This window comes from Pholis gunnellus (assembly GCF_910591455.1).
Source record: "Pholis gunnellus genome assembly, chromosome: 5".
Taxonomy (NCBI): Eukaryota; Metazoa; Chordata; class Actinopteri; order Perciformes; family Pholidae; genus Pholis; species Pholis gunnellus.
In genome coordinates, this window is record NC_136531.1 from 4,404,077 (window position 1) to 4,421,884 (window position 17,808).

The 17,808-nt window shown below is 44.6% G+C and overlaps 1 protein-coding gene across 1 annotated transcript; it reads left to right on the top strand.

Annotated features, from left to right (window-relative positions):
- Nucleotides 1-5,129: 5,129 nt before the first annotated feature.
- irf2bp2b (interferon regulatory factor 2 binding protein 2b) lies at nucleotides 5,130-7,885 on the top strand. Its single transcript, XM_079158926.1, has 2 exons — nucleotides 5,130-6,087; nucleotides 6,473-7,885. Exons 1-2 carry the CDS (start codon nucleotides 5,319-5,321, stop codon nucleotides 7,231-7,233), a joined length of 1,530 nt encoding a protein of 509 aa, XP_079015052.1. The 5' UTR covers nucleotides 5,130-5,318; the 3' UTR covers nucleotides 7,234-7,885.
- The last annotated feature ends 9,923 nt before the right edge of the window (nucleotides 7,886-17,808 follow it).

Sequence of the window (17,808 nt, forward strand, 5' to 3'; positions counted from 1 at the left end):
ATCCTGCAACCGGTTTAACGTCTGATACAGTCGCAGGAATGTTTTGTTATGGAGGCTTTATAATCAGAAGGGGATGCCGCTTTGAGAAGGGGTGTCTTCCTTATTGCAGTCCTTGTAAAGTCCTCAGGAAGCTTCAAACACAATAGTTCTCCACGTCTAGAATAAAGTATTTCTACCTTTTCTGCTGCCGTGTCCTGCTATGGCTGCATCTAACTGCTCATCTAACTTTTTTTTCGTCATTTTTGTTCTGTTGTAAACACCAAAAAGTGACAGAAAGTTGCCACGCGTTTCCTAAAGTGGCTGTGATCTGTGATTCTGACATCTGAACTGGTGTTTCAAACATTGTGAAGGTGTGCGGAAGTGTCTAAAAACTTGCATTCTCTGAAATTGCCATCAGGGGGCGACTCCTCTGGTTACAAAAATAAGTCTGACGCATGATAACGACTTTGTTAGGTTTAGTTCAAACATCATGGTTCCGCTTAAAATAGCTAAGTTTGTTACGTTATTTAAGGAAGCAGAAGAGTTTTCTTTTTTTTAATCCATTTTTTTATCCATAATGCTCCATTGAGCATCATGGCGTGATTGTAAAAATACCGGCGTCCTGATCAGGAATTCGTTATGACTGCTGGTCGTCTCTGAAGCCTTTCACCTATAATGACCCTTTACAACCAGCAGATCCCCCCCCCCGCCAATAAATCCTCTCAGTCAGCTGACTGGTCATCCAGTCACTGCCTCCCACAGGGGGGGGGGGGGGCCTTCATGTGATTTCCCTTCTCAAATGGAAACACAAACATGAACTGACAGCATGGACGACATTTCCCACATCACTCACTCAGCACCTCAACACAGACGGGGAGAGTTGATTTTAACATTTTGGGCTCGAGATCTCTGTGTTACATCCGAACTAAACTTACTGATCAACAGGTACAGAAATACACGGCTGCAGAGACACAGTACATACTTATATGGGATATACAATATGCTAGTTTAAAATGTTTTGTTAGTGCACTGAACTAGAACTATAAACAGCCCGGTCTCAACTCTGTTTCTATACAATGAATCTGCATTGTCAATTATGCTTCGAGGGAAACGTATTTTCTCAGTTTTTATGTTTATTTTTGTAGTACAGTCAAAATATTTCTTATTTTAGTCTGCGGAAGTCTGCAAACTTGGACGTGTTTTGATTAACTGTAACTTAAGTGGCTGCTCTTAACACACTACGTTTGTTCTGAATGAATGAAACTTAAATTTAAAAAAACACAAAAAAAGTAATGTAAAGTTCTCACAGACTTGGAGGCGAGCTCCCGCAGAGGGTTTGATTAAGAATGTCCCGCTGTCAAAATCGTCAAGTGTTTGAGAGCTCCTTTGCAGACATTATGCACACTTTTTTGTAAGTCTGCATTTCTGAAAATGATGATAATAATGTGCACCAAAATCAGGATTGACCGAAGCACCTAAAGCCTGACATTAGCAGCCATACAGGCGTCATTTAAATAAAATTAAATATCCAAAGAGAGTTGGTTTTATGGGGTCTAAAGCTATAAACGTGTCTATGATTTAAACCATGCTGAATTAATATTTTGTCATTTTGTTGTCCTCTTTTTGGTGGACATTTGGTAATGTAAATGAACACTTACTATACCAGCAATGACAAAAGCACTAATTTAAAAGACAAGATATATATATTGGTTAAACTATCAAAAACCATATTAGTTCATTCAACAAGACTGACATTAAAAAAGATTAAATTATCTTGTTTTGTACTGTTTCACCAATGTTAGTTGACCTTAAATTAAAGACAAACAATAATGTCATTGAATCCAATGAAGACATTGAAGTTAAGTATTAAAATGACATTTCACCAACAAGTCAAGTTGTGTTCAAATAACACAAAACAGACCGATTTGACTTGATATGATTCGATGGAAACATGAAATTGCGTTCATCTACAGTTAAACTCTGAGTGTCTGTGTTTGAGGAGAAGACGTTGTGTAACCTGCTGTGTTTCTCCTCTTCTTCTCCTCGCTGGAGATAAAACTCAGCTCATGTGTGAACGTCGTCCATGGACGCAAACGGCTCGCTGCTCTCACACATTTGCCTGCAGCAGGCCGAGGCGTCGCCGGAGAAAACAAAACAGGAGGCATTGTTCCCTTCCCTCTCTTCCTCTCTTTCCATCAGCTGACTCTGGGGGGGGGGGGGGGGGGGGGGGGGGGCAGGTCATGTCATCATGATGCCTTGAAGCCCAACAGCAGAGATGCGGACTGTGAGTAAGAGACGATGCTGCTGACTCACCGACGCTATCACACATCAACCGGATGCTTTTCTGTCCCTGAACTCATCTTCTCTGCTTCTTTTGACTTTTACACCGATGTTTATTTACTCTTTTGCTCGGCCGATAAATCATTTTATTACGTAGACAGAGAACTTTTTTAATTTGTTTGTTTTTTATCTCAAAATATGTAACTAGATTGACTAAAAGAAGGGATTTGCAACAGATTTCTTTATAATGGCATATTAAAAAACAGACAAAGTACTTTTCTTTATTCAGTAATCCCACATTAATAGATTGAGAGAAAAATAAAATAGTTTTGGTGATAAACAAGTGAAAATAAAAGAGTCACACTATACAATAAAAGATCTAAGTAATTAATAGTTTTAACTTGGCAGACCAAACTGACAAATGAACATCTCGTTCACTTCTATATTTTGCCATCGTTGGGACTCCACAGCAGTTATTGCTGATGTGTTAATATCTCAGAGATGTAGCCTATCAGGGTGAACTCATTCAAAGTCTGACACGCATTCAGATCAAAGTGTGTCGTGTCAGCAGGATGTTTGTTTGACGAAAAAAAAAACAGGAACTGGAACCGGTTTTACATTTCGTGTGCAGCTCCCATGTTTGTCCTCGGTGTATAATACAGTCTGAGCGGAGAGAAGGGGATTCACACTTTGCTTGGCAACAACAGCTGAATTCTGTGATTGGCTGCTGGCCCTGTGACGTCACGGGCGCCTGGCACCGGGACTGGAATGCAACAGAGAGAGAGAGAGCGAGAGAGAGAGAGAGAGAGAGAGAGAGAGAGAGAGAGAGAGAGAGCGAGAGAGCCTGCGGGCAAAGCGTCGCCGACAACACTTGTTGCTTTCATTCTGCACACAGTTGTTCTTGTTGTACAACCCCATACATGACACGCTGTGTTGAAATGTTTTATTTTGATGTTGCCATGTCCCCTTAATAGAGAGCAAGAGAAGATTAGTAAATAATAATAATATATATATATATATATTTTAATCTAAATGTGTCTAAAATAAAGTCTGTGGATCCAGCACTTGCTGAACACTAACAGCAGTGTGTGTGCAGGCTGTCAGCTGAACTCCATGCTCAGGGTTTTGGTATTTATAAAACCTCTTTGGTTCCCTGTGGGCAGAGAGGAGGAAAGGGTGGAGGAGCTCTCACTCTGCCTCCATTTCCAGGGATACAATTTAAACCACAAAGTAGCTTATGGAGCTCAGGCATCGGCTTTACATTTTGGCAATGACTTTTTTTGTGGGAATTTCTCCAACACAAGTGTTTCAATGCCAATGTTTACTTTTCAGTTTCATGCTTTTGTTTTAAGTTTCATTTTCGATGCCAAAGTTTAAAGTCGCTGTAACAACGCAGGCCAAGATTATGTGGACTCAAATAAAAATAACACCTGTAGGCGACAATTTTATACTTAACTTCAGGATCAAATGTTTGTTTTTGCTTCAGCTAATTAAGAAGAATGTATTCTGTGTATTTGGTTTTACTGCCACATATTGTTGAATTTGACTTCATTCTAATGTGTATTACTGGAAGGCTACACATACAGGGAACCATTGTGAATTAATTATTTCCCAGTCTGTTGACATGGAGTGAATATAACATAAATAGCAGAACCCAGAAAAAAACAAAACATATCAAATACACATGGTTAAAGCCTGTATTGTTTTGGGTTTGGGATTCATGATTTTCTCGATACCTTATTGATTTTAGTCGTGTCAGTGGTATTGTGCAGCTTAATTCTTAATACACTTCAGCCCAACATACTAATTCATTCTTGTCAATCAGGAAAAGATAGTATTTAACATCATACCGTAACACAGCGTTCAGTTTTCACTGCCTGATTTGTAATTGTCAAATTATTGTAATTCCTCTGAAGCTACACAGCTCCAGTGATTGGAGGAGGAATACATCGCTGTCACTGAAAACTATATCTGAAGGCACCTTTTTTTATTATCTCAATTGAACTTTTGATACTAAACTCAACTGTTGTTTCTTATTTTAATGTTCAACATTTTATAATTGAACTATTTACCAGAATATCAGCTTTGCCATCATGACCTGCCCCTGATCTTGAATTTGCCAACAGCAACTACTGCATTATATTCACTATATTTGTGTGCATGTTTTCAGTGAAAGTACATCTATAAGTACATTTACTCAAGTGATGCACTTTACTCTACTGTCCTTTATACTTCACAACAATCCAGAGGTAACTTATACTCTTATTACTTCACTACATTTATCCGACAGCTTTAGTTACGTTGCAGATTCAGATTATTAAAACAGAATTATTATTATAGAATACACCCCATATTTAGCCGCACCGTTACCAGCTGCAACATTAAAGCGATGAGCATATTAATGCAGAAATAGTTATGATCCAAGAATATATTATATTGTTCTGAAATGGGTCATTCTTCATAATGAGCCTACTTTTACTTTGGGAACTTCAAGTATGTTTTGTTGCCAATAGGCCTGCGATTGTGCTCTTACGTACAATTTTCAGTGCTTTTACTTGTGACAAAGTACTTCTTCACTGTGGTATTATTAGGGTGAGTCAAATACTTGACAGCAGGCGTAGCTGCGCGTTTATACTTCGGTTCACAACCAAAAACCGACCCAGAGTGAAGCCTCTTCTCAGACACAGACGATCCCCGCGCGTAAAGCTCTCCGGATAAAGATAGAGAAACGGTGAGCATGCGCCCGAGGGGTTGTCGAAGAATCCAGTAAATAGAACCCCGGAGCACGAGCCGAGTGTCGGCGCTGACGTCACGGCCCTACATTGAGAGATCGAGCTGAATTGTAAGCGCGAGCAATCAGACGGAGGCGCGCCGAGGCAACGGACACAACTACGATGAACTCCAGTCGGTGTGACTCTACCGTTTTCTGAGGGGAAAATACAACGTTTTTTTTTTTTTTTTAATGATAATTGTTGGATCATTTTTTTTCCTTCCAGCGACGTAAACAAACTGACGGGACATTTTTGGAGAGAGTTTTGCATTCGCTCCGGGGTTACAACATGTCCTCCGCGGCGGTCGCTGCCTCCAGAAGGCAGTCCTGCTATTTGTGCGACTTGCCCCGCATGCCGTGGGCGATGATCTGGGATTTTACCGAGCCCATTTGCCGTGGATGTGTCAACTACGAGGGTGCAGACCGGATTGAATTTGTTATCGAGACGGCTCGGCAGCTGAAGAGAGCGCACGGCTTCCAGGAGGGTCGCTCTCCAGGCCCGGGGAAGCCCCACCACGCCGGGAAGGAAATGCACCACTCGGCTGGAGACCCGGGCTCCCGTGCGCCGCAGCCGCTGGACCGCTACCCGCTCTCTGACCGGCCTCCTCGGCTGGGACTGGAGTACCAGACGGGGAGGCAGGCGAACGGCCTCCCGCTGCCAAACGGATTTCCAAAACCCGACGAGCCCCCGGAGCTGAACCGCCAAAGCCCAAACCCCCGCAGGACTAGTACGGTTCCTCCCAACCTGGTGCCTTTGGTGAACGGCGGCATACCGACCATACATCCGCTCAACGGCCGCCCCACGCAGATGGGTATGCCCGGGGTTCTGTCCGCGCCTGGCCCCGGGGAGCACGGCAAGCGTCCGGAGGAGCTGAAAGACAAACACAGGCCGGACAGCCTGTCGGACATGTCGGACAGCCACAAGGAGTGGATAGGCAAAGGCAAAACAGTCAGGGACCTGATGGCGCTGCACACTTTCGACAGCAGGTTTAAAAAGGAACACGCCGCCATGCAGAGGGTGATGGGATATGAAACGAGTGCCACTTCCTCAAAAACAGGTATTTATGTGTTTTTTTTCCCCTTCTTCTTCCCAGCAGTGGAACATTGTTAATTGGCACGCGCCATGAAAACAGGAACTTACCAGCACTAAGAATTATGTGTCAGCACATTTTACGCACGGTGCTGACGTGCGTTTTAAACCCGACATGCTCGGGAACGCCACGCTGCCGAAGCGGACCCGTTCACCTGTGCGTGCGTGTGCCTGCGCGCGCGCACGCGCAGAGCTGTGGCAAAGAACAGCAGCCGACATAAACAAAGCCTAAATTCACTGCGTGTTGATAAATCGCCTGTTTCATTATTCACTTGAGCAGCATGCTGGATGTGTTTGTGTGTAGTGTGGTTGTGTTAACCCTCCCTCTTCCTCTTCCTCTTCCTCTGCCACAGACAGGGGGAAGCACCCCAGGAGCATGAAGAGGAAGGCCTCTCCAGAGCCAGACGGTGAGGGCAGCGCCCCCAAGATGAACGGCGGTGAGGGCCAACCTTGGCTCCCGTCGCCCTCCGAGGTCCTGAAAATGCCCCCAGTCGCCCTGCCAGGCTTCTCAGCCGCTCCCCCCTCCACCATCTCCCCCCACTCCCGCACCACGCCCCCCGAGGCGGCCACAGCGCAGAACGGCCAGTCCCCCATGGCGGCACTCATCCTCGCCACCGACAACGCCGGCAGCACGGGCTCACCGAAGGACGGCAACCAGGTACACTCCACCACGGCGGGCGCGCGGCGGAACAGCGGCAGCCCCCTGTCGCCGTCCTCGGCCTCGCAGAGGAGGCTGGCCCAGAGGGAGGGCCCCGTGAGCGCCAACCCCTCTGCCCCACACATGCCCGGGGGCATGGACCCCCACGCACCGCCACTGCAGAGCATCCCGGACTCTTCTGTGCCGCCCGGCAGCGTGCCGCTGTGCTGCACCCTGTGCCACGAGCGGCTGGAGGACACTCACTTCGTCCAGTGCCCGTCGGTGGCGTCGCATAAGTTCTGCTTCCCTTGCTCCCGGGAGAGCATCAAGCAGCAGGGCGCCACCGGCGAGGTGTACTGCCCCAGCGGCGAGCGGTGCCCGCTGGTCGGCTCCAACGTGCCCTGGGCCTTCATGCAGGGGGAAATAGCCACCATCTTGGCCGGGGACATAAAGGTAAAAAAGGAGCGGGACCCTTGAAATGCTCACCAGCTGTTCTCGAACTCTTTTTCCTTTTGTAATCCGACTACGGCAACAGCAGCAAGTAACACACACACACACACACACACACACACACACACCCCCCAAATATAAATCATCCAGCAAAGCCCCCAGAGAGACTGATGGACATGTACATATTGGACACAAGGGAAGTATATACTTCGTAAACATGGCTGTATAATTTTTTTTTTGATTCTTCTTTTTCAATACATTGTGTTTCTATATTTTTGAAGATAAAAAGGTATGTACTCTTCATAACAGCCCCCCCCCCCCCCTTCCTCATCACACTTGTTTCTTTTCAATCTGTTGGTGTATTTTAGTTCTGGAGACAGTCCTGTCAAACATAGAATGTGACTAATCTGAGCACTTGGCAAAAAAATAATAAAAAAAACAAAGAAAAAATGCTTCTAGCTGTACATGTATGCACTTGTTTAAGAAAAAAAAAAAACTTGCCAAATACAGTTTCAGACCTTGTAATAATACCTCTAGTGTCTCTGTGGTTTGCTTATTTTCCATAATCGGCGAGCCAGGAGTTGGTTGGAGAGTCACGGCCTGATTGTGATTCAGCCATGATGCAATACCTTCCAACAGGCACAAACCGGCTCCCAGGGAGGAGTGGGTGGAAGAAAAGTCGAGGAGAGATCGAGGGGGGAGGAGGAGGAGGAGGAGGAGGGGTGGTGAAGGCCGGTGGTAGAAGTGTGTTGCATAAACGTTTTGTACAGTAAATCACACGTAGGCGGGCTGAGGTCGCTCGCTGCCGGGCCTCGTGTCCTGCGAGTGTTGGGAGATAACGAGGGCCTAAAAATAGCCTGCCGTGGAAACGCGATGCTTCAAAGTGACACCCCCGGCGATGTTGTGTCAAAATGCATCCGTGGTGTAAAAATGACGCTACACATGCTCTGACAATATGTCTCTACAATGTTGACATGTTTGGATCTAGATGTTTTTTTTTTTTTCTTCCTCATGTTGCTGACTAACGCTCCCTCGTGGCGCAGAATCAAGCTCGTCTTTTTAGTTTTGAAAAGAACAAACGCTGGCGGCGGGATCGGAGGGCCGTTGTTGACGTTATCCCACGCCCTGATTTTGGTGAAAGCGTACGGGAGACTGTGAGGTCATGAGTGGCGGGCCCCGCCGGGACTGTTAACGATGGGAGCCGAGCGAGAGCGGCTCGTCACCGTTTTTTTCCACATAACTCGCTCTGTCGGGATGACGGAGGCGCCTCTGGGCTCTGTTTTTGGCCCCCGGGGGAACGAAATCCAAACAGGCTTCATGTGACAAAATGGCTCCTGTCCGATGGGATTTGGACGAGGCTTGAATCTTGTTTATTTTGTCGTTTTTGTGTCTCCAACATCAAATTGTTTTTGTTTCTTTCGGTTACTTTTCAGTGAATATTCTACATAATGTGATTCGCTCACTTGTGGATATTCTCTCTGCGTCACGTTCGGCCGGTTTTGACTTCAGGGAGAAAAATAACACGAAGAGGGAGGAGGGGCACGGAAGGGGCCCCTGCCTCAAGAGTAGAGGGAGGACATAAATGCCTTGCTCAGGGGTCACGTGCTCCGCGGTGGAATTCCTGAGTCACCGTCCCCCCCCCGGCCCCCCCCCCCCCCCCCTTCCTCTTCTTCTTCTGTCTCCTCCCCCTCGCTGCTGCAATAACACGCCTTCCACTGTTCAAGGTTGATCACACAGCGAGCGGATGAATGGGGGCCTGTGTGTGTTTATGCCGGGGCCCCGTCGCTTTCAGCCGCCATTCAGAGCAGCGAGGAGAAAACGTTAACCCTTTCCTGGCTCTCCGGCTGCTTCCCCTCCACAGACTTGTTTTACTGGCAGCTTCAGGTTTTAAACCTCAGGCTGACACGTTTTCTCAAACTTTTCTCAAACTCGACACATTTGCATGCGCAGCTCAATCTGACGCTGGAGTATTTTTATACTCTATTTATACTAATGTTTTATTGGCTCATTGGAGACAGTGAGGGCAACAGAATGGGTGTTTTTGCGAATGGTTGAAACCTTTAGCCATGGAAATATAAACATATTTGAACCATTTCTCATCAGATTTTAAGAAAAAACATCTATTGTTTGGCTTCAGCTGCTAAATCATTATCATTAAATTATTATTTTGATAAAAGGGATAAAAAGTGTTTAGCTGAACAAGTTGAACAAAGTCAGTTTGCCAGAATAAAAGGTGCTTTGAGTATCAAAACTTTAAAGAATGCGCTCTTCAAAAGTTTAAATGTTTAACTTTTAGGCGTTTTATTGTCACAGGTGGACAAACGTTTTATGTTTATGGTCACTAAACTACAGCTGATAGAGAAAGTAACATTACTTCTCTCTGAGATCTGGTAAAATAAAAGCGTGAAATGTAACAAAGGAGGTACACGAGAAGGGCAAACTCTCAAACGTGCATTTGGGCACACTATTCGTATGTATACACGTCGTCTAATGAGCCTCTAGTGAATTTAAACTGTTCCTACTTCCTGTTCTCTGACCAACTGAAAGACCACGTTGAGCTCCAGCCTCTGACTGAACTGCTGCTGCAGCTCTGAGGTGGAAACTGAATGAAGCAGAATACAATTACAGTATGGTACGCTTTCATGGAGCGAGAGCAAACAAAAATACATTTATTTGGAATGATTTGGGATTTTAGGGCCATCTGACTCCAGCGCTGACATTTAGTTTATACCTTTTTCGTACCGATACTAAAACGATACATTTATCAATAACTGTCAAAACACAAACAGCTGTACAAGAACTTAAATAAGCTACATACAATTTAAAAAAATTAGGAACTAGCTAAAATAAAAAAACAAAAACAAGATTCTAATTCTAATGTTCTCCAAACAGACTCACCTCGCAATGTCACAAGATCACGCATCGCACGTAAAATCCATCTCATCGGGCTTCAAGTGATGCGTTTGAGTTCAATAAGACCGAGCACGGACCAATCAGCGTCCTGTAAGCGACTGTGTGTTGTAAACAACAATGGCGGCCCCTGAAGAGGTTAGAGTAGATGCTGCAACAGCGTCAGCTTTATCAGAACTGGAGAGTATTTCTTCATTGAAAGAAGAGCAACGAACGGCACTCGGGGCTTTTCTTGCTCTTTTCTCAACTCGCTTTGGTAAAAGTTTGATTTTACAGATGCTTCATCCAATCGCCTGCAAAGTATTTATTTTTTTTGGACGTGCCGGCCCTTTTTCCAGACGGTTTCTAATGATGACTTCTCAGATGGTTCTGTGTTACAGACCATCTGGCGGGTCAGGTTAGCAAAAGTTTTTTTTTCTTCTTTTAGTCACTTTATCGCTGACGAGAGTACATTTAAGATCTTGGAAATCCACCTTTTTTTTGTGGAGCATGATGAAGACCATGAGATGCAGTTGAAATCTCAGGAAAAAAGTCAAACTTGTAGCTTGAGGTGTAGTTAAATCTGTTTCATAAACTCAGATTTAGGAACAACGAGGGGCCCTTGAAGGGGTCCATGAGGTGCCCCAGAATGTCCTCGGGGGTTCAGAGGATTAATTTGAGTGTTATTGTTCTTCATTGAAAAGAGAAAGAAGAAGACTGACTTCCACTCACAGTTTTCGCCGTCACATTCCTTTGAACAAAACCTCTCAGATGGGGTTAAAACTTCGGTCTGCTGCTCCTTTTGATGTCTGCCAGCCAATCGGACGGCCAATCTAAACCAGATCCAGACCTCCGCCCTCTCCCTCCCTCTCGGGCCGGTTCATCTTCGGCGTGAGGTCGGCCTCGGATTCCAGCCGAGCCAGCTCATTTCTTTTCATCTGTCACCGAAACTCAACACCCACGAGGCCCGAAGAGCCGGTGGCCCGAGATTAATGGGTTTGCTCAAATTACGTGGCACACTCGGGGAAAAACTCAGGGTTTTCTCCCCCCTCCTGTTCTTCTCTCTCTCTTTCTCTCTCTCTCTCTGTCTGTTCCCTCTGTTTGTTCAGCTGTCCCTCTCCCAAAGTGCACCCCTCCTCGTCTTCCTCCTCTTTCCTGACTCTGAAATGCAGGATGGGGCTGGAGGAAACACGTCTTGAACTCATCGGCTGGAGAACAGCAAAAAGCACAGCGAGCAGGAACAACAAACCTCAGCTGTTCTCACCTCGGAGAACGCTGCCAACAACAACGTGGTGAAAACAGAAAATACCTCGTGATTTCATAACAGCTGGCTGCAGCTTTACACTGATATTAGGAGCCCGAACAAAACCAAAGTGGTTTTGTTGCTTAAACCTAATTTTATTTAAAGACTTTGTGGTGAGCAGCACAAAAAAAAACAGCCAATTCGTGTCTCTTTACACGAAATCTTTCACTATTTCTCCAACTTCCGCAAGACTATGTTGGATATTTAACAAGGAATGATTCATTTTAAATTGACCTTATTCCAATTATGTCTGTTTACTTTATTGCACACTTAAAGGTGGGAAACTACCTAGAGGGCTTATCCAGATTTTATAAAGTACAGTCGCCTGCAGCCAGGTCACGAGAGTTTCTACAAGAAACAAAACAAAAGTAAGCTAACATCTGCACAGTCACATCAGCTGTTTGGTGGCTTATGAACATCGAATGTGAAAACATCCCATTGATTTCCATGTGAAGACGGTGAGAGGGAGATTGACTTTGCACATTTTCACAGTGTGTGAAGAACTTCTCCTGGTGGCTGTTCTTACCTCACCCTTGAAAAGCGAATGGCGGCCATGCTAACGGTGGAGCTCCGGTGACGGCAGAGTTGGGACGGACGGTCCAGACAAAAAACAACATACGGCAATGAGATTTGTTACAGACAGTTACTCTGCTGGATGGATCACAAAAACTATTTAGTTTCATTATTGCACTGCTGCTTCTACTGAGGTAAAGGATCTGAATACTTCTTCCCCCGCTGTCTGTATCACACCTCACTGCCAGCTGTACAGCTCTGTCGTCACATGACCGCGATGCTGCAGAGCCTTAGCAACAAGTGCTCACAACCCCCCCCCCCTTTCTCCTCCACACTGCTCTGCTGAGCTGGCTTTGGGGTTTTAGGGTTTAGGGTGGGGTGAGCCTATGTTTACCCTGTGCCCCCCCCGGGTCATTGTGTCCAAACGAGCGGCTCGTTCAGGCAGGGCCCCGAGCCTCACTTCATCTGGAGTGTGTCCAAATCCAAACGCTGTTCAAAAGGTCAGTCGGCCCCCCGCGTGAAAGACGACCCCGGCTCAGGCAGAACATGCTGTAGTCACACAATGGTCGGCCTGGCCCCCGCCACGTCAGCACTTTTGTTTACAAATCAGCCACACACACACACACACACACACACACACACACACACACACACACACACCGACAGACCCAGTGTGTGCTCTGTCAATATAAATGCCTGTACTGATACTTGGGCATACTACTTCTACTTAATCTGTTTACAACTTTACTTTTAAATACCCACATTTCCTAAAAATCTATATTTAGTAGACGGGACACTACAGCTCTCCACCAAGACCAGCGGTGGAAGAAGTACTCAGATATTTTACTTTGGTAACAGTGTAGAAATACTCTGTTACAAGTCAAATTCCTGCATTTGCATCAAAATATACTTCAAGTACATAAAGTAAATGCACTCATATTGCAGAATGAGCCGTTTTAGAATGATATGTGTTTCATGTTGCAGCTGGTGAACTTGGAGCTCATTTTAATTACTTGATATACTGCTGGGTAGCTTTATCTATGATTATATAAATCACATTTTAGTTAACACTTTCTATTAATAATCACAATCTGAAATAAGTGGAGTGAGAAGAACAATTTCCTCAAAAGTACCTCAAACTTGAACTTAAGTGCAGTACTTGAGTATATATATTTAGTTACTTCCTACCAGGGACTAAAACCCCAAATGACCTAATAACGGTAAATTGATATGCATTAAAAAAATGTAAATTGAATAAATAAGCAAGAAGAAACTAAAATATATAAATAATAATTGCAAAGATAAAACAGTTTAAGTTACAATATTAAAACTGAGATAGCGAGGAAACTTTTAGGGGAAATGAGACTCCTGAATTAATCTCCTGGATTTATGCCGCGTAACACTGAGTGACTGAAGACCTGTCGTACGCTGTCGAGCTGGCTGACGAAACATCAAGCCTTTCACAAAGTCTGCAGGACAGGAGGGAGACAGAGCGGACACATTCAGAGACCTACAGATGAGGTTTCAGCTGGCAGTCACCATCGAGACATTTCATGCATTTTCACGCTTTGTATTTGAGTTTCACTGATCCGTCGTGGGAAATGGCTGGCAGGGTGAAAAAAAAAAGATTTTCAAATAATTTTTTTATCAAGTAAATGTGAGGGTTTGGACATTTCATCAGATTATTTCCATCACGCCAACGTTAAAACTCGATAATCCTGCAGAAGCTTGGCATGAAAAGGCTGCTTCCCTCCTTGGTGTTGGGCTGAAGATCACCTGCTCAATCAGTGAGAGTGGAAGCAGGTGTGCATCATTAAGTCCTCCAGGCAGCGAGAGACGTTCGGTTGAACTGGTTCTATGAGTGGGGTTTTTTTGTTCTTCAGCTCTTTGATGCTAATTCTTTTATTTAGGGTCAGGGGTGCCTTTCTTTTATCATTTTTTGAATATTGTTTTGCCTTTCTTCGACGTCCCATTAAAGGTTTGTATGCGGTGGTGACGCTAAACCAAAATGATGCACAATGGCAACGTTTTTCATTTATATCTGCACAGGATACAGTTTAAAGGTTACGGTAAAGATCCGGGTAACGCCAACATGATATGGATGTTCGCTTTGATCTACACTACCACAACCTCTGCAGACTTCAGGTCGAGATGAAATGAAAGTACAGTTTGAACCCTTTTTCAATCACATCTCTGGTCATATTGTGCACCTATTTAACAATAAATGCAACAAAAAAATTGCAAACAAAAATATTTTTTTCATATTTTTATATCCAATCATAAATATGACGTGTGCTTAGGTAAGCTGGTACCAACCAAGTTCAACAAATAATATCAAACCTAGTTTGTTCAACCAGCATGACACGGATGGGCATACATCTGAGTCATGGTGCGTCTCATACAGACTTTAAAGGGTGCCTCGTGCGTCAGTATCATGTGAGTATTTGGAGACCTGGGATTGATTGGCTGGGTATTGTGGTGCTCTTTGTACAGCGAATTGTCCAAATTCAAATCATCCGATGTCAGAATCAGAGAAGAGATGAGGAGTTTTGTTCTGATCCAACATTTTGAACTGAGCCGTGTTGGTTTTTAAAAAGCTGAGTTTCCCATTAATTATCATTTCTATCCCTAACATATGAACCCTCCCAAATCCCCCTGACAGTCCATTTTGCCCTGAGAGAAACATGTGAAAGGTGTGTGGTGGTGTGTTGGCTGGTGGAGGAGGTGGTGGTGTGGACGGCGGTGGGTCAAACCCAGCAGCTGCGCTCCCTATAATTAGCCGTCGAGGCGGGCAGAGGCTCCTGTGCCATTAATCAGTGAACTCCCAGCAGCGAGCACCAAGAAAGGAACGCCGTGCTGTGTTGACTCTTTATCTGGAAAAGAGGTTTACGGAGCGAAAGGCCCAAATATAGCAGCCAGCGCCGTCAGCCGCGGCCCCGTTGCCTGGATATCCCTGCTGGAAGGTAAACAGAGGGGGACGCTGGATTTGCCACGTCAATGAGTTGGCAGGAAGTAAAGGCCACAGCAGGAGGAGGGGGGTGGGGGGGGAGGCGATCCCTTTTATCCAGGCCGATACTTTATAACCTGAGAGCAGCAGGCCGGACTGTTTGCTGGCTGGGGAGGCAGTTTTACAGTAGAGCTGAGGGTTTAGAGGCAGCGTGCACCTTATCTGGCCCGACAGTTTTATTACGCAGCAGACGGAGCCGAGCGAATCTGATATTGATCACATCAGACCTGCAGAGTTGAAAACCCGACAGGAAGCTCTCTGCTGCAGCATCTGGTGGCTGGAAATAAGGTCCAAAGTGAAAGTACACAGGAGACACTTGTCTGAACAAAACACCTAGAATGAAAAAACTAAAAATATATCTTCTGAATAACACAGATTACATGCACTGAAATTTTTTTTTTTAAAGTGAAAACTGAAGACGTTAATGATCTACGTTTTGCGGTGCCAACAAAGATGTTTTTTGCACTGAGTCAGCGCTGAAGACTAGACACCAACCAAGTGTGTCTGAGCACACTGACACTGATACGATCTGTCAGGAAAGGTCCCTGTCAATGTTTCCTGGTAAGAGGTCTCTAAAGTACAACTCAAGGACAGTAAAGATGTTTATCTTTTATAATAAACATAATAAATACATACATTTTATAAAGGATAAGGCTAGTATTCTTTATTTTTCTGTACTGTCAACAAATTCTAAGCCAGCTATGTGTTGGTATATCTCTCAATGCTTTCTGACCTTCCCACCACTGACATGAGTTTCATTTAAAACAATAAAGGCGTAGTTATTTCCCAAAACGTCTGGTCACTGGAGTTTTTAATCAAACAAACAGGCGGAAAGAGTGCGATTGTCGGGGACTATTTGTTGGTGTGTATGTGGGGTTGAAACAAAATAAACTACAGTGTGTGTGTAATTTCTGGACAACAATGAAGCTCGGAAAGAATCAGCCGAGTGGAAGCACGTAAACAGTAAATAGAGGAGGAGCTAGGACAGAGCCTTGAGGAACTCCTCAGTTCAGTTGTGAAATAAGTGATATCAGGCTCTTGTGCTCCAGAATCAGTTCTGTTTGGATTCATTTGTTAATGTTGATGTTACAGGGGTACATTCTGTCCATACAAGAAACCAAAAGGTACACAGAGGCGGCGCTACTGGTAAATGTTAACTGTCCCATACAAACATCAATCTTTTCCCTTCAGACAAACCACTTTGGAAATAATGAATACAAGATTTCAACTCTGAGAACAATGTTTATATATAGAGGTCTCTTCCAGTGGAGGTAGTTACACGAGGCCTTTTTATTGTGAATGGGCTATTATTATTCGGGAATATGTAAATGCCCTTTGTGCTTTGTTTCCAAACCTTAAGCAAGTGTTTTTTATTTTAACCATAGTGACGAAGGTCCGCTAACTTCAAAGTAATTTGAACCCAAACGATGATCTTTCCCTTATTCTAAAATGGTATTTTTTTGCCCAAACCAGACCAACCCTTAACCATGGCAGTCTCAGAACACAAAATGGTTGATTTTTGTTGTTGTTGTTGTCACGGTTTTGGGAGGAAAAGATCAAAACTGACACTGAGTCTCATTTCAGAGAAGATCAGAGCAAACCTTACAGTAGGTATTATCTCATGAATCCTGGCTACTGCCCTGTTTCTTCATACTCACTTTGATTTTGATTATTAAAGATTCATTCATACATTCATCCGGTCTGCGGAAGTGTCAAAGTTTTGGCAGAGTTTCTTTTTCTTCTTCTTCCTCTTCCCTTAAGCCTCGTTGTTTCATCTGCTTTTTGGCAAACATCTCAGAGATCTGCTCTTTAAAAAGGAGCTCCCATCCTTCCGGCCCCTCTGTTTAGCCTCAGCTTTGAGCGTTAGCTTTTAAATACAGTGCGGTTTGTGCTGCGCAGGGCGGAGCTGGGCTCTCGGTCCGTGTTGGGGGGCCCCCGGATCATCTTCTTCAGATCTGCTTTGTAATTAAATATCCCCCGCAGCAGCACAGGGCCGCTTACAGAAGGGAAGAACTGCTTCCCTGCCAACCGTCTTCTGGTAAATGTGTTACAGCTGCTCAGCACTTTCAACCAGGCTTGCCCAATATTTGGGTTGTTTCCCGAATCAAAGTCCAAAGTCCCCCCCCCCCCCCCCACACCTCAGCCTCCTGCCCCGCCTCCCTGCAGGAGGCAGCTATATTTGATATGTGTGTGCGTCAGCACGCCTCCTCTTTATCTCCGGTAACATCAGTTCGTGTCATTCGTGTGTCACAGAGTCAGTGTTGTCCTGAGGCTTCTGTTGCAGCGCTTCAACTCCTGTCTCAACTGCAAACTTTTAGTTCGACAAAGAAAAAAATAAGACAGTTGGAAAAAAAAACATTATATCTTGGCAATACTGTAGACTGTATTAAATATAAACGCAGTCTCCCCAACGTCACCTATAGGTGTCTGAAGAGTCGAGGAGCTCGAAGTGGGTGGCTCTGTCAGTGATGACACAGCCTGACTCGTGGCTAAAAATGGACAAAAGGGTAGATCTGAAGTGGGCCCTGGTGACAAGTGGCGAGCGACGGCACCCACCTGCAATGCGGCCTCATTATGCCTGGCTTTAAGCCTTAATATGATTTAAACGGGTGAGTTATAATAAAAAGTCACCCCCGTACAGTGAACGGGGATATTAGCTTTAGAGACCAAAATCATTTTTTGTACCAGACTGTAAACATGATTATTTCTGCTGTAAAGTTGCACATTTAAGTATTTAATTTGAGAGTTTATTGTGTTGTAATTGTGTTAGACGTGTATTTTATTTTCTTAAATTTAATGTTACACATTTACGAGGGTTTTAAATAAGGTACAAAAGAGTGTTTCCTTGTTAGATAAAAAAGTGTGTTACCTTCTTATTTCTGCAGCTTCT